This window comes from Diorhabda carinulata, chromosome 3, assembly GCF_026250575.1.
Source record: "Diorhabda carinulata isolate Delta chromosome 3, icDioCari1.1, whole genome shotgun sequence".
Classification (NCBI taxonomy): Eukaryota; Metazoa; Arthropoda; class Insecta; order Coleoptera; family Chrysomelidae; genus Diorhabda; species Diorhabda carinulata.
This window is the reverse complement of record NC_079462.1, coordinates 29,941,661-29,965,704: the sequence shown is the minus strand read 5'-3', so window position 1 is coordinate 29,965,704 and position 24,044 is coordinate 29,941,661. Positions and strand designations below refer to the sequence as shown.

The window sequence follows — 24,044 nt, the reverse complement described above, 5'->3', positions numbered from 1 at the left end:
TAATCTTTTCTATAATGAGATGAAAAAATTTTTACCTAAGGTCCAGTTTTATATATAATGATGGAAGGATAATTTTGTCACTATTTTTTTCTTTCCGGGCTCCATAATTTTCTCCAGAGCCCGAGTCTTCTTACCCAAATTTTTGTCAACTCTACTGTCCCAAAGATATACACGATGCTTCGACAAGTGCGGATCCAGAAGGGGGGGGGGGTCATGACCTCCCTAAACCATGATTAATTAACTTTTTTGTTTCTTATAAAAGGGCGTAAGTAGGAATATGTAAAAGTACGAAATATCAAAACAATACCAAATAAAACAGGAAATTCAATACTAACAAGTAGAAGAATCTGACATAAACTAATTAATATGAATGTCAAAAACAACGTAATTAACTTATATTTTGTGGGTAAAAGGCTTAAAATGCCATGTCTTTGGGGGAGGACTCATCTTAGTACATATTACCCTGGATCCTGGATCCGCTCTTGTGCTCCAAGACTTGATGCAAGAAATTCGGGAGTGAGTAGATGACGCGAAAATAATGTTTATGAGTTATAGGCATTTAAAATTACGAAATCAGAACTTATATTTAAGTATATTTTCTAAATTGTACATTTAAACATTATGAATTTTTAATGGCCAGATGCGGCTCATACCCTATGGTTGACAATCTGTAACATTTACACAGTCAACCTATACACTTTAAAGATAGTAAAAATGAGTTTGCAATCGATTTTTTAACAAAAATGTACTTTTTGTTTAACTCGATAAAATGTATGGTTTAGGAAATATGCAGATTTTTAGATCGCTGTAAATTCCAAGGAAACCGTTCACTATAAAGAAACATTCTGAAGAAAATTACCATAAATTGTAATCATTTATTGAAAATTTAACGTATCAACAATTATTTGTAGGATTCTCCAGGAACAATTTCTTTACCCCTTTCACATCCAGAAATGCATGTCATGAAAGTAGAGGATTATCCAGAGAGACCGGTCTAAATTCGAGTTTTTATCCACTATTCCTGTCCAGACATTAACACAAAATCGATGTTGATTCTTTGTTTGAATTGTACCGTCAGGATTTTCATCTGCCTATAAAAGTAAATTATGGAAATTACTAAAACTGTCTCGTGTGAAACCGGCTTTATCAGTTTCTTTGGCATGTACAACGATCTAAAAATCTACATATCCACCATTAATTTTATCGAGTTAAACATACCTTTTTGATAAAAAAATTCATTTTTGGTATCTTTAGATTGTACAGGTTATCCCTGTAAACGTTACGCACTGTTGACAATTGGGTATGAGCCGCCCCTGGGCTTCAGATAGTAGAGTAGAATTGGTAATGTTCGATTGTATAATTTAGAAAATACACTTAAATATAAGTTCTAATTTCGCAACTTTAAATGCGTACAACTCAGAAACGAGGGGTTGTATGAATATTTGAATATGTCACAGCATTATTTTGGTGTCATCGGTGCACTCCCGAATTTTCTGCATCGAGTCCTGGAACACCCTGTAGTAATGAATCATTTTAAGCGCGACTGTTAAAAAATTATTGATAAAATAAATATTTTTTTAACTCAAGTGTAGTTTATCACATTACAAAGCAAGTATCAGGGTCGAATATGTTTGACATTGCATATTGGTAGTTATTGGTAGGTAAACTTTTAATGAAAGGTTAATAGTACACTACTTTACTTAAACGAAACCACACCAAGAATATTATTAACACATATGTATATATATGTCTATACATATTAAGTTATCGTGCCCGCTATTTATCATGCCGTCCAGCTGTAATTTGATATCTTTATTTATGAAAGTCATGCTTACGATTAGATACATACAATGGATGCAGAGTTGTAAAATTGTGGATTTTAGTTCCTTTACGAAACGCTAAGATGAATATCTAAATAATTATTTTGCGGTTTCAGTGTACCCGTACTTGTGTTCATTCATTTTTTTACATTCGCATGGTTTTTATATTACACATGGTCTAATGAAATTAAGAAAAGAAAGTGATTCAGATAAAGAGGGGTATGTTATTTTTTATTTATATAAAATGAAGTGAACATAATCGTAATAGATATTTTATTATTTTATCGCGTGATTTATACTAGATTTTTATGTACAATAAGTCGGTTCATGAATATTTCTATATTTATACATTTGTGAACAAAAGAATCAAAAGTCTCTAGCCAAAAATCTGCAGCTTCCATTTTTTTTTTCTGATTTTAGCTCCTCAAAGCCTTAATCTTAGCTTTATATTGAGTGGTCTATGTTGTTATTGACTCATTTTTTTGACAAAAAAAAATATCAAACGAAAAGGAATCTTTGAAAACTCAATAGAAAAGAGTTACAATTAACAGTAAAGAAAATACAAGTTTAAATTCGTCATAATAATGATTTAATTGAAATAAAACTATCAATGTTCTCTCCCCTGTCTCTAATAACAGCTTCCCATCGTTTTTTTATGGATCGAATAAGTTGCTTCAATCGATCTTGTTCTATACTATCCCATTTCTCAGTGAGCGCCGTTTTGAGGTCCGATTTCGTGACTGGTTCAGGATTTCTAGCCCAATTTTTTGTTCCAAGTTCATCCCATAAATGCTCGATTGGATTTAAGTCCGGGCTACCGCCGTTCTGAAGCTACAATATATGGACGGGTACTATCCTGCATTAGGATGTGGTTTACACCAACGAAACTAGCACAAGGTCGACGTAATCTCCTAATATTTCTTCTATATATCAGTTCGCCATTAATCTCCCTGCTCCGCCTCCAGTTTCAATAAAAATCAATTCGGTTTTTGCTTCCATTGAAATGCCCTCCCATACCATCCTGAAACCTCCTCCAAAAGCCGTTTTCGTTTATGCAACTCTGCCCGAGTCGATTTCCAGGTCTTCTGTAGACTCGTCTTCTTTTATTGCTATCTATCTGTCGTCTGAGAAGAGAAAATATTCTGTATCAAATCGTAGGACTGCTCGGTCTGCTGGGGTTAATTTGGGACCAGAAGCTGGTCTTTTTGACGCAATGTTAGCTGTCTTATCTCTTCTTCTGACTGTGACAATGCGTTTCTCTAAACTCTTGTTGAACTTGAACTTGGTCATCTCTCTTGGATGTATAACACCATATTGTTCAACGCACTGGCCACTTCTCTCTAACTCTGGTGTCTTGTCGCAATAGATATGTATCGGTTGACATTTGATGGCTAACAGATAATGGTGGGTTAGGTAGATAACCTTTTATAAGGGTCAGTCAATAATCTCACTCTGACTCAGGCAACTGACGCAGATTATCGGTAATACCACTTATCAAAAACAATAATGATGATACCAACATCAATACTGAGTAAAATAACCCCATGAAGATCGACTTGTTTGCTCACAAAGTGGTTTAAATCAGAAAATACAAAAATTTACTTACTGTTTCTAATAAAGTTATGAAACGAAAAGTGTACTTTTTGACTTACCCTCGTATTAAAACGTAACCTCACATAACCAAAGCTGCAATTTCTCGAACCTTTGGTGACATTCATACTGAATACACTGTTTACACTACCACTACACCAACACTCCCACTGACCCGAATTTCGATAAACAAGTTATCGTCTTCAGAAATCGAAACGCGCGTCAGAAAGTGTGATTGTGAGTGTCGGTGTAATGGTAGTATAAACAGTGTGTTCACCATACATAATCTGATGATGAATAGAGAATTAATTACGCTATAAACGATTTGTTTCGTGAATCGCATTTCCATCGAGAGGAATTTGGTTGTGATCGAATTTTGATTCACAAGATTTGATCCTTCAAATATACAAGCATATACGAAAATTGATAAAACTGTTAACGATATGTTTTTAGAACAGCTTACAAAAATATATTTTAAAAACTAATTCTAATGAAAAAAGTTTTAACAAAAAGTTGAATTTCTTTCCAGAAACAGAAAAAATCGAAAATCTGACATCATTGTAAATATTCGTAATATAAAACCTTTACAAATAGATCCAAATCACTCTGTATAGATTAACATCCTTACTGTTTGACGTCATTATCGATTGTTCAAATAGAAATCATCTGCCGAGCGATATTAAACTTAAGTAAATGGTTAGATGCAACAAAGTGATAATAAAAATTCAATTCCTTGACTTTCCACAATCATTATTACTGATAAAAAGCATAATAGGCGATCTGAATTGACAAAAATATTGGAGAACAGCTTATTCACACACATAGTGTATAATATTTTTGAATAAAGGTTCAATTTTGTGGATATTCATTATAAATTCAATATATTGTACACAAGTCCGCAAGATGTGACCGCGACGGGACGTTTTTAGAAAAGGGAAGATGCAAGCAGGTAATTCTCGGCTTTTCGAAAGCCTGACGGGCGGCACTGCTTTCTTCTTTTATGTATACTATTGGGTGTCCCAAAAATAAGATTCGAATCAAATAGAAAACACTATTGATTGTAATGTTTTAAATGAATCATAAAGTACATACGATAGGGTTTTTTATGGATAAATGGCCACCACGACTTTGCATACACATACACATACACACTCGTTTGTCGAAATGTTCCATGACCATTCTGCATAAATGTGGTTGAATTTCGTTGATGCTACGTTGAATATCTCTTTTTAATGCACGGGTGGTTGTGGGCTTGTTGATATTTTAAATGTAGTAATTGTTTCAGATAAAATTTGACGATTCGACTTAAAGATTTTATGTTTCTTCGAAAAATTATTAAAAAAACTAATTTTAAAACAGAAGAGACCTAAAATTTAGATGCATTGATATATCAAAAGGTCTAAGAAATTGAAGAAATTTATTATTTAATTTCAACAAAAATAACCAGTAACAGTCAGTGCTTGATTAACCTCAGTTTCAAAAAAGTATGGTCTCCAGCCCTAAAGGCACCCCAAGTAATGATACGTTGGATGAATGCATTTGTTTTCCGATAATCACATGTGGGTCTTCGAACCACAAAAGTGGCGATAAAAAAACCCATCAAGGTGAAAATGTTCTATCGCTTAGAGCGCTTGTAGACGTCCGTTTTTTTCACCGGACAACCTGGTACTGCCGTCTTACTTGCGCTAGTTGATAATTTTGAACTGGTAGTCAGTCACGTGTTAAATGAATACTAAGAATAAAAACCGTATTTGCCTACTATTTGTACAAGAAGAAATAGAGAAACGTAAAAGTTCATTGTGGGCGCAACCTATATTATTGGAAAGGGAACAATATGGTGCATTTCACTTTTTACGCAGTTTGAAGAAGTTGAAATTAAATTTTACAATCACTTTCGGATGAAGAACGAAACCTTTCAATTTTTATTAACTACCATATATAATAGCATAACACAAAACAGGCAATACGTCCGACAACGTCAACTCGCACCGATACACTGGCGTCGATGACCGCACTTTCTTACACCGGAACGTATATTGTTCGCCGGACCTATGTCCGGTGCAAGTACACACATCCATTATGAATCATACACCACCGCGAATACGGCAAAAAACACGGTCCATTGTCCGGTGAAAAAAACGGACGTCTACAAGCGCTCTTAGGATGATTTTTCTCGAAAAATCAGCATCTACTTGTTGATGCTCAATGATACATTCAACAAACTGTCTTCGCTGTGTATAGTTATCGAATTCAGTTTTTTTTATGTTAAATGAATTTTGTAAGCATTGAGAGTCAGACCTTGAGTGAGTACATGCTGTAGAGAGCTTCTTGTAATTTGTAATTTTTGTCTACGATGCCGACGAATTGAGGTTCCTGTGTTGTCACCGACTCTCTCACGTACTGCTTCGACATTAACATTTGGACGACCAGTATGTTTGGCATTTCCAACGGATCCTGTCTTCCGGAATTTTTAAATTAGTCTCTCCACAATTGACGAAGTTAGAACACTATTTCCACCATATTTTGTATGAAATTATCGCTACTGTTACCTATTGTTAACGGTATATAAAGATAGCCATTATAATTCAAAACGAAATTATAAAAGAATCATTCAGTTCCAATTCATTTTTCTTATCTTGATAAACAAAGATTGCAACTTGACGTTTGATCACAGAACATAGTCGATTTAACAAATTTTTTCTACGCCCATGTCTGTAAACGTCAAAAATCGCACTGTCAACATTCCTTGTAAATGACATTTAACAATAACATGCACGTAATGACATCTCATAACATACACGTGTGTTTTGAGAAGAAAACTTTTTGGTTTAATTAAATTACAATCAAATTTTTATTTACGTAAGACTTTATTTGGTCTATTTATACAAATGTCGTCAATTAAAAAACATAAAAACTTTTATCATTAGTGAGATATATTTAGGATTGAAAGAATGATGCGCCTAAATGTAGGCAGCACATTATGCAATTTCTTCTATCATGTAACGCTTTCTTTTTACTAACCCTAAACTGTCAGCTGTAGATTTGTTTTTTTTTTCAAGGTTGTCAACACTTTATAGCATAAATGGCGGTCAATTTAATTCGTGTTATTTTTGGGACACTATACTTTTGACTTCCAAATATTAATCTTCTGATTTCTCTTTTTTAGACCTCTAATATCTTGTTGTCCCTTTCAAACTTCAAAGTTGTTTGCTTCCACCTACAAAACTGAATTATTTACTGAAACACTTTGGTTGTATTTTTATTTGATCCATACATATTTTGTGATATTTTTTTGCAGTGAGATAATGGATGGGGAAGATGACTGTTTCAACAGTTATTGCTCGCGAGCAAGCCAAAGAAGTAATGGAGGAAGTACGGACTTCGGTGAAATGTCATTCATGATAGTAGATTACTTAAAGGAAGCTATGAAGGTAGAAAATAAAATTATATTTCATTGTAAACTTTTTCTAATTTTTTAAGACTTTCAATTTATATTTTCAATAAAATAAAACCTTTATCATGTCACTAATATAACTTTAACATTCAAATTTATGTTATTTGATGTATTTAGTCTATATTTAGATCAAATTATAAACTTTACGCTCGCGTCCTCGTTCGCATTCAATATAAATTCAACAGATTACGAAGTTTGATTTATATATACAAACACTCGCGTTGTTCCAACACCTAGTCAACGTGAAGTAGAACCTAACGTCAACGTCTTCTTTACTGGTAGAATACTTAATCAATCGAAATTACGTCCTTTGGAACATACCTACCACTGGGCGTATTATTCGAAGCACTTTACTTTGAAACCTTTCCAAAATGGTTAGATTTGAGTTGCTGCGCACAAAGATCACGCCGCGCACGCGCGGTTAATTCGTCGCAGACGTGCGAATAGTAAAATAGCGTGAATGACATTTAGTGCTGTCTCGTACAAACGATAACCCGTACGCCTCACGCCAACACGTAGGTGTTTACTCGTCTGGCATCATTGGGAGATTTGGATATTGATACAGAGCTATTTATAAGTGAAATTCAAAATCGTTACGTAATATGAGACCAAAAAAGCAGAGAGTGATCGTAATTTAAAAAAAAAGACATGGGTAGAGGATAAAATAATTACAAAGTTAATGCAAAGGATGGTCGAGAGGATGAATAAAGACAGAGAAAGTTAACCTGAATACAACTCTGCGTTATCTCTGGTTGAAGATTTAAAATTAATCCATCGACACTATAAAATGGATGCCAAAATGGAATGAAGTTTTAATAAAATACAAGTCCAGAGCCACCCCGGAATAATTCATTGCAGCCAATTCATTCTTCTGAATAGTAATTTCCTAAATCTTGGTACTCACCACCTTTTATCCATTTTGTTAATGAGTGTATTGTGACGAAAAGACTATAAATTTGTCCAGATGACCTTAACTCATTCAATACGCAGCTTGCCTTCACTCAAGGTTACTAGAATAATAGAAGGTGTGTGACAATAACAAGATGCGCAGTAGACAAGTTACGTGACAGGTTCACCGGTTTGTATAGCCAGATCAGCAAGAGATAACACACATCCTCATAACTCGAACATAATGTTAGTAAGGTTCTGTTTGACATGCGCATGTCACAAACCTTCTATTATTCTAGTAACCTTGTCTTCACTTTACAACTCAACACCAAACAATCCGTCATAACCAAAGGACTCAGCTTTGTACTCCCGAGATTCTCGAAGACATAGTGTACAATACGCCGTTTACCGTTTTTAAATGTGACTTGAATTTCAGGTAAGTGAAACACATTTTTCGTAGATTTCACATTCGTTATAGCTATTAATTTTTAAATTCCACCTGTATAATTGTAAAATCATGTTGAAAAATAAATAAGACAACTAAATAACTAAATCGTTAACATTAAATTTCAATTTTTCTTTCAGTGTATTTTATAAAATTATTTTTGATAAATAACTTCGCAAGTTGTATATAAACATTCTTGTAAATTGAAACATTTATTTTTGAGACCATTTTTAGAATTATCTTAATTTTAAATTCTTTGTTTTGTTTTTTTTTTAGTTGTTTTTCAAGTTTTGGGATATATTTGTCCATAAAACATTCTGTTATTATTTTTTCTGATTTCACTTTATCCCATGCTAACTTTTAAAAACAATATCGTTTCTATATTTCTCACAGTGTATTTTTGTTCATTTTTTTTAATCAACTTTCAACAATCAAATCAACAAATAAACCCCCTTGTACTTAGTTGACTGTTTCGTAAACTATCATAAAAATATGGGGTTGAAATTGTAGTATATAAGTGTAAATATAATTTTAATTTAATTTATATAAATTTTCTTGTGTTAATTTTAGCAAATAAGCTTTTGAAAAATTGTACATATATTAAACGTTTTATAAAAAAAATGTAAAAGGTTGTTTATTTATTATATTTCCTACAACAATTTTATTTGATTGACAATAAAAAAAGGTGAAATATGTATATGATTTTAAGTAATCGTTAACGTAATTAATATACACAATTACATTTTTCGAAAATGTTGATTTTGATATTTTTTTATTGTTAGTTTGATTTACCGGTCTTGGAACCAACAACGAATTAGTTACAAGGTAAGTCACGAAGTTAGGCTACCCGCTACACAGGTAAACTGATCTCTTTACCACTGACGGAGAGCGTGCCGAGACGCACCCACTTAATTATTGGAAATAGAACCTTGGGATTTTTTTTCATTTGTTTAAATTAAAATGAATGTTAGATCAAATAATTTGTATCAAAAAACCTTTCCGTCAGAGCCAAAGGTTTATCTCAAATAGCCCCGTACCCAAGTGATAATCTGTCAAAATGGCTGTCGTATTGAATAGGTTAAGCATTACTTTATTTGATATAGTTAACTGGGAACTTTTGCATATCCATCCAGTATAATTTACGTAATTGTAGACCAAGTTATTTTTTCTTTGCTATTATATGTTGATGCCAATTTAATAAACGATTTAGATGTCAGGATATTTAACTGTATTTACAGTATTTAATTGTTTATGGTTGAATTTCAAAGGACAATTTTCTGTTATATAATTATATGAACTGATTTTTGGCCAATTTTGTATTTTGTCCAGTGCAGTTCAAGTTGTGAGAGGCTCTTGTTCGATCCACGTGTGATGATAATTTGTGTCATGGTAATAAATTGGCATAACAATAAATATTAGTGTAATATTGTGAGAAACAAATCATCCTCACATAAAACCTAACAAATAATATTATCTTAATAACATATATTCCCGTGGTTTGTTTAGGCAATGGACATGATGCGGGCGCACCGAATGCTAACCGATGTAGTATTAGAAGTAGGAAAGGATCTATTTTATGCGCATAAAGTTGTCCTGGCGGCTGCAAGCCCCTACTTCAAGGCCATGTTCACGGGGGGTCTCAAAGAATGTGATATGGATAGAGTTAAATTGCAGGGTGTTTCGGGTGCCTCATTATCTAGGCTAATACATTTTATGTATACTGGAAAAATTAGGGTTTCTGAAAATACCGTATGTCAACTATTGCCTGCTGCTACAATGCTTCAGGTATGTATTTTGATTAATTTTGTAGGAAATTCAAATATACTTGACCCCTTCTTATCATATTGTATTAACTTTCTTATTTATTTACACTCTTCCTATTCTTGAGGTTAATTAATAAACATTGTCTCTTACGTTCTTAATTTATTTGAACACTTTACACTACACTTAACTAACTTATCACTAACACTTCATTTAGTTCATAAGAAACAATGTAAACAAATCGTCTGTTGTAATAAAAACAAACATCAGACGAATTCCGGTAATATCAAGTTCCGCGCCTCCGCCGAATTTTAGAATTCCATTACAACCGGACAGGACCGGCTCCAGGACCTATATCGCAACAATGTAGTTTGCTTAATAACAATCGATTTTCCAATTTCAGGTTCCTAATGTCATCCAAGCTTGTTGTGATTTTTTAGAACGTCAATTGGATCCTAGTAATGCCATTGGTATAGCAACTTTTGCCGAGCAGTACGGATGTATCGATTTATGTCGAAAGGCCAATCAGTATATAGAACAAAATTTTAGCCAGGTAATATTTTTAAAATTCCATTATACCTCATACAGATTGCACTCAAGTTAATGTATCATGTATCTCAGTTTTTCTTGATGTACTACTTTGCAAAGTTTAGCTTGAAAGTCTTATATAGAAAACTAAGTATCGCTCAGAGGAAATAGGCAAGAATTTTTGTCATATCCACCTACAGGGATACAAAAACTACTACAAACAGGAAATCATCATCCGGCCCAATAGTCGAGATGTTATTAGAGCTCTAAGCTCCAATGTCATAAAATCCAAACTAGTTTGGTAATTTCCGGACGAGTTAAAAGAGATACGCAATGGATTCGGGGACATCCCAGGACAAACGCTTCATAGGACCTTAACTCGTTTGTTAAGCTACAGAATAATGGAAAAAGTATTGGAAAAGGAGATAGATAGGGGTAAAACCAATTACTGGGACAATCTACAGAGGCTCAGACAGGCGAAGACTCTCCTGGGAAACTACAACCAGAGAAGATCTGCTGAATGTACCAGCTTAAATACTAATAGGAATCCTGTCGGGACACTCTTGCTTTAACGGACATCTGAAGATGCAAGACACCTGGAAGTGTATGAAATAGAAAACGAAGATCTCTGGAAATTACAGCCATTCCACATTCTGAACTTTCTAAGAGGAGTGGGATTAATAGATCAGCTGTAAACACGCAGCAAGCTTTAACTGCTCTTGTAGGTATAAGGTCTCGATGAAAACAAGTTCTTCAGTTGCCTCCTGAAAAATCCTATAAATTGTAGTGAATAATTGTTCTTATTCGTGGGGATAATTAATAAACACTGTCTCTCACGTTCTTAATTTATTTAAATACTATACACTACACTTAACTAACTTTAATAATTTATTTGAAATCTTCGATTACTTTTCTAATTCGTTCTGTTCACGACTAATTATTAGAAACTGAACTAAACTACGGTACACAAACTCCTTATATTTCAAAAGTTCTGGAAAAATTAATGAAACAACACAAATAAATAAATAGACCTTCCTTATTCAATAGAAACAATGTAAATAAACCGCTTGCTATAACAACTGATATAAAAACAAAGATCAAACGAATTTAATCAAACGGGTATTTCATCAAAGGCGGCCTTCGCCAAATTTTAGAATTCTACTGTATCCAAGCAGGACCGGCTCCAGGGCGGAAATGTGTTCGTTATATACTATTATTTTTATATTTCAGATATCCCACGAGGAAGAATTCTTACAATTAAGTACGCTTCAAGTAATAAATTTAATAAAAAAAGATGAATTAAATGTACAAGACGAAAAAGAAGTTTATAATGCAGTTTTAAAATGGGTTAGGTACGACGAAGAGCATAGACACAAAAAGATGGAACTTATTTTGAACGCTGTACGATGCCAATTTTTACCGCCGAAATTTTTAAATGACCAAATGACAAATTGCGAGGTTATCAAGAAAACCCCAGCCTGTAAAGAATATTTAGCCAGAATATTTAAGGTGAGTTAGTGAAAAACTTCACCGGAATGTCTAGAAAATGTGGGATTTTTAAAAGTTTTATTTCTTAATTATAGTCCGGTCAATTTAGACATTCGAAATTACATAAATTCCCACCAATCTGAAAATTAGTGAAAATTGCTTAAAATATAATTGAAAATGAAATTTGAAACCTGCCCATCATTACCGTGTATGGAAAATATTTTATTCAAGGTCAAAGGTCGAAAAAATTAGTTTTTCGTCATTTTTTGCGAAACGGTAAGTTCTATCATAAAAATACTTCATACAAAAATTGTAGATCATAAAATTATCTACAAAAAATCTACTTTTCTCCTACGAGTCACCGTTTCTGAGATATAACGATTCAAAAAGTTGTAATCGTCGTAATAAGCACACGTTTCCACACTACCTATGAGTTAGTGTACAAGGTAGCGCAAAAAGAAACGCATAAATTTCAAAACAGTATAATTTGCTTTATTTAGATTATCCAATATATGACTTTATTCATTGGAGCCTAATAGAGCGGCGAGGACTTTGAAGAACCGACGCCCTAATTCTGCCATTTTGTTGACCGTACGCCGTAAGAGGACGACCTAACGACTTCTGCTTCATAACCGATTGTACAAAAAGAGGCAACCCAACGAAGTGAGGTTCAACAGCGAAAACGCGATGCGCCACGGTCCATTGCGCCATTACGCCCCCTCCTCTCCTATTACTCAAACCAAATTCATGCGTTCTTTTTTCGCCACCATTTATGTAGCGCTTTTTTTTAATATGGTTTCCACGGATCTGTTGTGATCATGTTTAATTTGAAAATATTGTAAAATAATGGAAATTAGCAGAGATTGAAAAGACATGCGATACAACGCTACTGACGTAATTTACTTGCACTCAAAATGAAGAAGAAGAAGAAGTTACTACTCGAAGGACTAAATTTCACAACTTTTTTTTTTAATTTAAATCCTAGCACAAATTAAAAGCGCTCCGTAACGTGGCATCCGCTTCAGAACGTATTGAGTTTGTGACGTCTGTATCACCAAACGATTTTGCTAGGGCTTCACAACTGCTGAATGCGACCTTGAAAGGTGCAAAAAATGTGTGAAGCATTCTCAATCACTCGTTGGAAACATCTCCACGACGCTGTGAGCAAACGCGTCTTCAGAGACTGAAGGCCGAGTTTACTTTCAGTCTCCGAAGACGATAACTTGGTTAACGAAACGCGCGTCATACAGTGTAATTGTGTTTGTTGGTGGCTACATCTACTGTATAGTTTATGTACTTTTTGAAGCAACTACCGTCATCTCTAGGTCAGGCTAGGTACTTCTGGGAGCATCCTCGTATATGTGATGGAATGATTCACTTTTACTTAGTAGATTGGTCAGTAGTTCGAGTGGATTGAGTTAGAACGTTAGAAAGGAGAGTGTCATTTCTATAAATTAATAACTTTTATAAGAAAGGCCGAAGCGATTTAGATGAATTGCGAAAAAAAAATTGTGATTCGTTGTTCGTGAATTTTTAGGCGAGTGTTGACAATACGTAATCGGCTAATGACAGCCATATATCGTCTAGATAAATCAAACTGGATTTATTAACTTCCAACGACTTTGCCAGGTGTTACGATTTGGTTTTTTCATGTATCGTTTTACATCTCTAGAAATGTAAAGCTTATTAAATGTTTTTTTAATCTAGAGTTCTTGCCTCTATTATCAGGTTTCACAATTGTGCTTTTACCATTTATTTTATAGGAGGGCCGTTTTTTTTCAAACTCCGATCGCTCCGTGCAGACGCTACGCGGACAGAAGAAAGCGGGCATGCGCTGTAGCTCTAGCACTACACACTCCGTCATTGTTGACATTCAGGGTCAGTCGGCGTTGTGCTACAGCCACGTAAACATGTTCGCCATTATTGATGCTCCCCCCAAGTGTGGAGTGTGATTCGTTTTGTACAGGATGAAGGCCATAGTGCTGCAGAAATCCATCGAAGGATGAGTCGTGTGTATGGGGAAAACTTGATGAGTTATAGTGTCGTGCGTGAATGATGTCGACGACGCAAATCTGTCGTTTCAGATAACCTGGTTCAACGAGTTTACAGAATGGTTAAAGAAAACCGTTGATTTCCCATTACTCCTTTGTCTACCAAATTTTCAGAAGTTTCAAGGTCTTGATTGTACATGAATTCATTGGCGACAACTTTTTTTGAAGAGATTGGAAAAAAACGGCTCTCGTATTACATATTTTTATTTTCTAACATATGAAATTTCTTTTTAAAACTTTTGGACAAAACCTTTTCGCAAAAAGTAATTGCTTTTGATTTTCGTAGGATTTAACTTTGCATGTACGAACTGGTGTGAAAGAACGATGTCCGAATATTCCTCGAGTGATATATGTGGCAGGAGGATATTTTCGACAATCTCTTGATATCTTAGAAGGTTACAATGTTGACGAAAAAGTATGGTATAAACTTTCCAGATTAACAGTACCCCGGTCTGGTTTAGGAGGCGCTTTCTTAAAGGTAAAAAACAGAATATTCCCAAATTTTAATGTTTAATCATGTACCATTTCCTCAGCCATATTTGTTGAGTTAGTAAACGCTCTAAACGTGCATCAATCTCAATGTTAGTTCCACTTGCTGAGGTGGAGGTGGCAACTTTTGATATACTATTGAAATATTGGATTTCCTTTGATGTTTGTTCTGTATAAGTTTTTATTATAGCAGGCGGTTTATTTACTTTGTTTTCGACGTGAGCGGCAATCATGTCATCCATATTGCCCGAAATATCATTTTTCATAGTTGAAATGTCGTCCTTCGTGGAGAAAATCTTGTCAATAATGGCGAAAATATTCTTCAGAGTTGAAATCTTCTCGTCCATTTTAGTGAAAATTGACGAGATCATCCATCCCTCACCAGAGCCACTTTGAGTCTTTCTACTAATTCGCTCTTCTTACCGAACTCGCGACTCTCCAGTTCGGCTTTCATTTCAGTCACTTTCAGGTCACCAAGTCTCTTCGCCATGTTTGTTTATGTCTATTTATTCATAATATTCCACTTCTCACACAAATGTAATATTTTTCCTATTTATTTGTACGATTTCTATTCGCGGGGTGAATTAATAAATACTGTCTTTTACGATCTTAATTTATTTAAATACTATAGACTACACTAACTTATAATTATTCACTTATCACTATCACTTAATTAACTTGAATAATTTATTTAAATTATTCTATTACTTTGCTAATTCATTCTGATTTCTACGACTATTTATTTTAAACTAAGCTAAACTGCGTTACACAACTTATATATGTATAAAGAATATCCCAAAATAATTCTAAAATCTTCTAAAACATAAAGAAACAAAATAAATAAATAGAAATTATCCAAAAAATAAAAACTCATATAAAACAAATATCAAACGGATTCCAAGTATTTCAATCGTATATCAAAGGTCGTCGCCTTCGCCGAATTTTAGGACTTTATAAAAGTGGGACATCGCCGGCTTAAGGACCCATTTTGCGAAATTATTTGTAACAATACAAAATACGAACACTACTGAAATACTTTAGTCTTCTTTAGTGAGTAATAATGCTTTTTCTGAACTTGTTTTTGCATCCAATAATGTAAGAAAATAATTTTTTAATCAGCCCAATTTTGATCCCATTACAAAAATACAAATGTAAATTTAATTAAATGCCCACATAACCTCAATTCTTCAGTTCGTGTTTGAGGCACAATTTTGAAGCTCATGTAACCCAATCATTTATTTGGTGGGCACGTTGGCATTTTAAAAAATTCTTGGACAGTTTTATTTTGAGTTCTTAACCCGCAACACCATTATTTTTTGAACTTTACCAACACATTGTTTTATTTCTTTCCCAATATTGCTTTGAAAGTACATATTGAATTGAATTGATATTCCCTTAATCCTTCTATCTACCCTTCCGGGTATAAGACGGGGGGTTGAGTTTTTTTCCATGGAATCTTTCTTTCAAAATTCTTCCCATTTCATTCATTCGTTCTCAATCGCTTTGTGCTTCCTCTGTTTCTCGTTCTCACTGTTCTGGCTTCTACTATTCTTCTTGTAATCCTTCCCTCATTCATCATTTTTACATGTCCGAACCATCTTAGTTGATTTTCTTCTATGTATTGTTCGGCAGGTTTTGTATTTAATATTTGCCTGTATATTTCGTTTTTAATGTGGTCTAATCAAGTTTTGTTTCTTATTTTCCGGAGGAAGATCATTTCCGTTGCTTTTCGTAACCATATGTTAGTGTAGAACAAATTTTTCATCCAGGTATCTTTGGTATTCCTTCTGTTTTTATTTGACTTATTATGGTGATTTTCACATATCTGTACTGTTATTTATTTTTTCATTCCTCAGGGAAATTTTTATGCAGTAGGGGGCAGAAACAATAGTCCAGGCAATAGTTATGATTCCGATTGGGTAGATAAATATAATCCGATAAAAGACCATTGGAGACCCTGCTCACCTATGTCTTCTCCAAGAAATAGGGTCGGAGTTGCCGTAATGGATGGTCTTTTATATGCAGTGGGAGGAAGTGAAGGACTGAAGTATCATAGTAGTGTAGAATGGTGAGAATTTTCTACTAAGATCAAAAATATAATTGCATACATTGAAATTTATTGACCCTAATGAATAAAAATTTAGCAATTACTTTTTCTTATAAAATCAAAGTAAATACTTGGAAACCTATCAATAAAAACTTGAGTAATTGCTTGTGTTTAGAGCAATCGCTGAAAATTTTAGAAATTGCAATTAGTAAAAGTATAAAGAATTATTTAAATTTGCAAAGAATGAGATGATAATTCAGGGAGTTGATTTTTCTAATGTTTACACAAATCAGGCAATTTCAATCATTCAAGATCTGTTAACCATATATTAAGTTATACAAATGTCTCTTATTTTATGCTCCATTAACGTATCGTCTCTGATTACATTTCTGTCTTATATTAATGTGACTGAGAAGAATCATAAATCTACCTATTTAACTTCTACTTACTATCGTATTCGTTAAGATTTATTGTAAACTGACAGTCCTCAACGTCTTACTTAAGCGTTTTTATGTCCTTTAGAGATTTGAAGTTCCATTTATCAAATTACTTATCCTTATTTTTGTATTGATGTATATTGATGTCCATAAATATAATTAATTATAGCTTTTGTATACAACAGGATTAGTATTTAAGAGAGAATAAACACACATAAAGTCTTAACATCCAAAGAGAACAGTAGTCAGATTATTGAAACCACTTTATTTATATCTTATGTTAATAAATAGTTTTTCAAAATTGTGAATTAAGTTATTTAAATGACTGAATATTATATGAAAGTGCTGTAAAGATATAGTGTAATGTATCCTCGGGCTAACCATTGATGGTTGACTATATTCTTTGTCTATTAAAGACCTCGTATCTGTTCACAGATCGCTTTTAAATATTAAAATCCTATTATGCAAAATGTTATAAATAATTATATGTATGGTCGTTAGAGTCACATCGATATAAAATAAAGAACGTAACTTGATACGTTAATGGAACTTCAAGTGTCTAAGGAACATTTAGAGTCAATTAATGTGGGTCCCCATTAGGATCGTGTACCATAAATCTCAAGTAATGCAATAAATGTTTGATTCTTCACATTAACATAAGACAAAAATTTGGTAATCCGAGACGATACATTAATAGAGGGTAAAATAAGGAACGCTTTGTATCACTCAACCAGATGATTTAGAGATCCTAATTGTTCCCATCAGGATATGAGTCAATTTACACACAAAAGGTGTGTATCTTTGTGTACGTGAAAATTGCACAGATGATGATTTCCGAAAGTTAAATCGATTTGACCGCGAAAATGTTGAGTGGATAGCAAATTATTTTGGAACTGATACTGGTGAAAGGTGAAGGGCTGTATTAACAGCTATGAATAACGTGAAAGTTTTTCTGTGACATTTGTCGAAACTAGATTTTTGAAAATGTTTTTTTTTAAAGATAAACATTAAAAAAGAAAAAATTGAATTTTTGATCTAAATTTTGAGGTTATATGAAAAAGTGAGTAGATAGAAAGTTGTAGATCTTCTCATCACTTTACCCCCTTTCCCTTCCCGACCATAGATCGCCTGTAAATTAATTTTTTTTGCTTTTTATCATATTCTCCTCCTTTTTATCCTACTATTACTTTTTTTTGGTTTTATAAATTATCGACCCTAGTCTATACTTATATAAAATATAACACAGTGGATTACGACTTTGGTGAAGGGACTTAGAAAACATAGCATTTGCTTAAAAATTTTATACACGTAGCATTTCCTTTTGCTTAAAAGCAATTGCTTCAAGTAACTGCTTGTTTTTTATTCATTAGGGCGGTTGTCTTCAGCTAATTATGAATGTTGTTGTAGTGGTAGTAACCAGTATGTTCAATAACCAATTTCCAAATCTATTAATTTGTTTTGTAGTTATGATCCAGATACAGATAGATGGATTAACGTTAAGCACATGCATTATAAAAGATTGGCAGTTGGTGTGGCGGTAGTTAATAGATTATTGTATGCCATTGGGGGATATGACGGCGTCGAGAGGCATAGAAGTGCTGAATGTTACCATCCAGAAAATAACGAATGGACAATGATATCACCTATGAACATACCACGTAGTGGAGCAGGTAATAATTTTTTCAGTGTTTGTAAGAAGAATATGTTCTGGAATATTTGGTACATATGAACTACTGCAAGTTTGTTAAACAAGATTGACTACAAACTGGATATTTGGACAGAAGGTCCACTCTTCCAATATTAGAATAGTGGCAGTTTTCTCAAATTTGAACACTTAGGCACTTTGTTGCTAAAAGTGAGTGACAGTTATATTTCCTTTGATTTATGGTATACAGGCAAACTTTTTTTTCGTAAAGCTATTTATTTAGTAAATTATAATCTACTGGCAAAGATTTTTTCATATTTTTAATTTCTACATTATTTTAGGGGTAGCTGCTATTAACCAATTCATTTTTGTAATTGGTGGTTATGATGGGAAAAATCAGCTGAATTCCGTCGAAAGATATGATACTGAACGTGATGTATGGGAGACGGTCTGTCCTATGAAAGTTTCAAGAAGTGCTCTTAGTGTTACTGTTTTAGATTGTAAAATATATGCATTGGGTATGTTTATATAATTAATCGGATTACTTGATAAAGAAATTTGATTTTGAAACATGTAACCCTTAGTATCTAAAATGCTCTAGCCTAGAAAATTCGGTAGAAACAAAAAGATCTATTGTCGTTTTCTTTTTATATTTGTGTTAACTAATGTAGTAGTTTAGTAAAATTTAATTTTTTTCGTTTCACCACAACTATTGAGGTTTCTTTAATTTCTCATTTCTTAGACCTTTTTATATATTAGTGCATCTAAAGCTCTTGATTTTAGGTCTCTTCTGTTTTAAAATTAATTTTTTTTTTCAAAAATTATTAAAAAAACTAATTTTAAAACAGAAGAGACCTAAAAGCAAGAACATTTAGATACATTATTATTGATATTTAAACAAGGAATCAGTTTTATTTTTTAAAGATCACTAGCTAAACAAAAATTAATAAATAAATATTTTATTGATGATACATTATTCCTTCAACCTACAATGTTTAAATTTGAGGCAAGAAACACCCAAAACTTCTCAATTATACCTTTTAAAAACAAAGAGGAATATTAATAGATTAAAATAACAATTTTTTTCAAAAAAATCATAAAAAAGTGAAAGAAAATTGCCAAACATTGGTGTACGACAATTTTTAATTACCAAATGTGTCATATTTTTTTTTAATGTAAAAAGCAACCACAAAAGCCTAAACCCTATCACACTTGAGTAGTTCGTGTGGTGCCTACCGTGTGGAGCACGCGCGTATTCAAGAGTTAGTTTTGGGGAGGGGGTTTGGTTTGAAGTAAATAAAATAACACAAATATACTTACATGAAATTTATTATCTATATATTCATCGGAAAAATTAAGACAGGTATTTATAAAGTTCTTAACTTTAAATGAAATGGTTAAATTAATTTCGTTCCTCTGCGCTAAATCTAAAACCATTAAAGAAGAAATCTTAGGCTTTTTCTTTTAAATATATCCACTACTTAATCTGCATCAATTTCTGTTCCATAGTGAATGTTTATGAAAGCCAAACCATTAAGTCTGTTTTCACTCGTAGTGTTTCGTAAATAGTTTTTCAGTCTCCTTAGACTCGAGAATGACCTTTCTGGGGTAGCAGTGGATACAGGAATGGTAGCCAAGATTTGTAGTAATGTGTAAATATTAGAATAAAGGTTTTTAACGCACATATCTAGGCATTCCAAACTAGATTTCGAGGTAGGCGAGATACTTGTCGTCACTGTTTTCCATACTTCAAGTTCTGCTTTAACCACTGCTATTTTGCTTTCGGGAAGTAGTGACGAGTACATTGAAATTGCTACTTCAATTTCAGAACTGGTAGTAAAATTTGAAGGTAGCATACCAGAATACTGCAGATACTATTTTATGATGTTTGGTAAACCTTTCACCCAATTGTTGAATTGTATATATACAATACCACCATTTTCTAACAGTACAACCGTTGCGTCTTCATAGAGATACAGATATTCAACATCAGTATTGTTTCTCAGGAGTTGTAAGACAATAACATCGTGGTGTGGAGAAACCTGTGGATATTAATCTTCAACTTCTGTAGGTTGTAGTGTTCGGGAAATAGGTACCTTAGTAGCTGATTGTACAGGCTTGCACTTCTCCAAAGAAAGAAGTCCCAATCAACTGACGTTTTGGGCGTCTGCAGGCGAACCCGATGTTCATAAGACATGTCTGCCTGTCGAGTAGGTCTTGCAAACTCTGCCCTATTTGGGTTATGTCTGACAGCTCGCAAGAGCATCTGTCGTGGTAGTATCGGTAAAACAGAGTTAGATCAACTACTTTTCTTCTATGCTATACGCTGTTCTAGTTTCTGTTCATCTTTGGATCGCCTATTAGTCAAATTGCTCTCTTCTGTATTTCGTCGAGCATCGTCAGGCCATTCTTGGAAGCCGAGCTTCAGATGTGCGAGAAATACTCCAAATATGGACCAATCTGGACCTTATAGGAGATAAGAAGTCGTTGAGAAGTATATAGCTTTTTAGTTTTAAAGAGAGCTCCAAGTTTTTTTGGAGCTGTTTTAGCTAATTCCACCATGTGATTACACAAACCTCAACACCCAACAAGCGAACTTGTGGTGATTGTGATATTTTATGTCCAGACAGGACAAATCCTGAGCTGCAGAATGTTTTCAAGATCGGTATTTAGGATGGTGATCTGTTGCTGCCCACGGATTTGGGTGAGTTTATTGTGTCGGCTATATCAGTGTCCTATCGTCGGCGAAGCTAAAGATCAGGTTTGCAGTTTCGTCGAGTAGATCGTTGATGTACAGGAGGAAGATAGTAAGTCACAAGATGCATCCCTGGGGTAACCAGCCTTGACCTCAAACCTTTCGGAGGTGTGTCCATCGATAGATACTTGAATGTATCGGTATTTGAGAAAGCTACTAAGCCAGCCGAGAAGTGATAACGACAAACCGTACAATACTAACTTATTTACAAAGCTGATATGCCAAACCCTGTCAAAAGCCTTTGATATATCCAGTGCGATTGCTCTGAACTCCCCATATTTTTCTACAGCTGTTAAAGATATCTCAATATTTACTGGTTAACGTTAACTCCATGACCTCGGGAAATGGCTACGAATCGCCTTTTTTCCTTTTTTGGTATGAGTCTTATACCTTCAGTGTAGTTAATTCTGTTCTACTGTATCCATTATCAACTTCAAATCAAGTATTTAGTGAATTCGATTTTTTCTTCATTACAGGTGGTTACGACGGTACGAACTTCCTTACCAACGTTGAAATTTACGACCCGGCTCGAGACGTGTGGGAAACTGGTGAACCTTTAACTTCAGGTCGTTCTGGTCACGCGAGTGCAGTTTGCTATCAACCTTGTATACCAGATTCGTGTATAATATTGACTCAAACAAATCAGCAGTGTCCCTCTTCCTCTTCAAAAAGATAGTATATTGCTTGACAATACAAGTTTGATAGAGAAAAAAATGCATTTTGTTGAAAAAGTGCATCAAAAAAGTCCGAGTTATTCTATAGCGTATAATTACTTGAACATAACACAGAGAAAAAGAATGAAGAAAGCAGTTTGGAACACTAAGTTTTATATGAAGTATAGTTCAGAGAAATTAAATAACATATATGTCAATACTCGGATGTAGCAGTATTGACCCCAAGTATTAAGAACAGACGTAGTGCCGAATACTAATTTTAACACCAACTGAAAACTGCCTTTGGTACTATCCTTAAACAATAAACTTTTTCAGTTAGTACTACTTGAATGTAAATTTGTTGCCAATTTTAAAAACTTACTATCAAGGTACTTTATCCACTTGTCTCCGTTTGGCAACATCTTTTTTATTTATTTTCCTAGTCCGCATTTAATAGCTGCTTTGAACAGTACAATTGAACTACTGCAACAAATTTCTTATCTTTCATTTTTCTTTTATTATTAAATGTAATTATGGTAATGGTATACTACAATTTATTTTCTTCGCATCTTGTTTACTTCTTTCTTGGTACATCAAACCAAGTGATTCTTGTGAAAAATTCTAAGACTAGTCTGTACAAGAGGATGGAAATTACATTAGATTTAGGATTGAATGTTTAGAGTGGATGCAACAAAAATCTTTCTCTTTCTTGATCCTTTCCATCCCTAAACGTTTTTATATCTCAATTTTTTCTTGTTTCTTTTGAACTTTAGCAACACATTTTTTATGTCCCTCCCAGATGACACATTCAATTAGTGACTACTTCATTGACGGCTGCTGTGGAAGTATGATTGAACTACTTTAGCAAACTCTTCATCCAGTATGTTCTTGATATTTTTTCGGTTTTTCCCTTCATTAATATGGTAATTGTAATGTTTCCTTCCTCCTTAGTATGACATATTCGATATGTTGTAAGATGATGGGATATACATTAGATTGAATGATTCTCATATTTAATTGAATGCTAAGAGTGAAAGCAACAAAAATCATTCTTGATCTTCTTCGTCTCATAGTTTTTTCTATTAGTAGTTTCTTTCTGTCTCTTTTGAACTTTAGCATCACATTTTTTATTTCCTTTCATATTCCACATTTACTTAGAGACTATATAATTTTATTGAAGGCTGTTATGAAAGTACGATTGAATTACTTTAGCAAACTCTTCATCCTCATTTATTTTTCCTTTCATTATTATGATGATCGAATTGCAATTTATTTTTTACTCCTGTTTATTGTTTCCTTTCTTCTTAGTATGACATCAAAACTTTCGATATGATGTAAGATTATAGAAAACATTTGATTGAACAATTCCTATATTTAATTAAATGTTATGCTTTGAGATATGTTTGTGCTTTTCTCAATACTGTATTTATTATTTCCCCTTCGTAAATCTATTGCTGTGAATTTTTCCTGAAACATTCGTATTAAGTTGGTGAATCTTTCTAGATAAAACTACGATGAAATGGTTATAGGGTTCAAATTTTAGGAAGCCTAGGCTGTAATGAAGTAATTAAATATTTGTACAAAATTTTGGTATATAATTTCTCTCCATATTGGTCGATGTAAATGTAAACTTTGTAAATATTTTGTATATTTGTAAAATATAAATGTAATAGTTTTTATTATCTTTATATACATGAGAAAATATACTTTCCTGTTGAGTTTTATTTGTTTTTTTGTAATAAAACTATTATTGGAAATACATTAGCAACTTTACAAGTAACCAACAGTATATATACATATAGTCACCCAACATAGGTTCCCATAAAAAATGCTAACGCACACGATTGATTTCCCTGAACGAGCGTTTTTAGAAACTCTGTAAGATCGCCGATGTTTCAAAAGCTACTTGAGATATTGAACTCATTATCATGTCTTCTGCAAGTCTCCATTTTTACCTTTTTTCTTTTTTTGGTATAACCACCAACCCACTATT

General features: G+C 33.4%; 1 protein-coding gene across 2 annotated transcripts in view; it reads left to right on the top strand.

Moving 5' to 3' along the window:
- The window catches only part of LOC130891761 (kelch-like ECH-associated protein 1), a 29,562-nt gene extending 5,793 nt beyond the window's left edge, over window positions 1-23,769 (top strand). The window contains exons 1-10 of one of the 2 annotated variants that reach the window (XM_057796707.1): window positions 1,686-2,039; window positions 6,709-6,841; window positions 9,704-9,982; window positions 10,362-10,511; window positions 11,717-11,995; window positions 14,312-14,503; window positions 16,371-16,582; window positions 18,463-18,668; window positions 18,985-19,161; window positions 21,875-23,769. In XM_057796707.1, coding sequence (XP_057652690.1) covers window positions 2,002-2,039; window positions 6,709-6,841; window positions 9,704-9,982; window positions 10,362-10,511; window positions 11,717-11,995; window positions 14,312-14,503; window positions 16,371-16,582; window positions 18,463-18,668; window positions 18,985-19,161; window positions 21,875-22,074 — 1,866 coding nt within the window. In that variant the 5' untranslated portion in view covers window positions 1,686-2,001 and the 3' untranslated portion in view covers window positions 22,075-23,769. Of the gene's footprint in view, window positions 1-1,685; window positions 2,040-6,708; window positions 6,842-9,703; window positions 9,983-10,361; window positions 10,512-11,716; window positions 11,996-14,311; window positions 14,504-16,370; window positions 16,583-18,462; window positions 18,669-18,984; window positions 19,162-21,874 lie in introns of those variants that run through there. The other variant, XM_057796708.1, reaches the window with a different exon arrangement.
- Window positions 23,770-24,044: the final 275 nt, after the last annotated feature.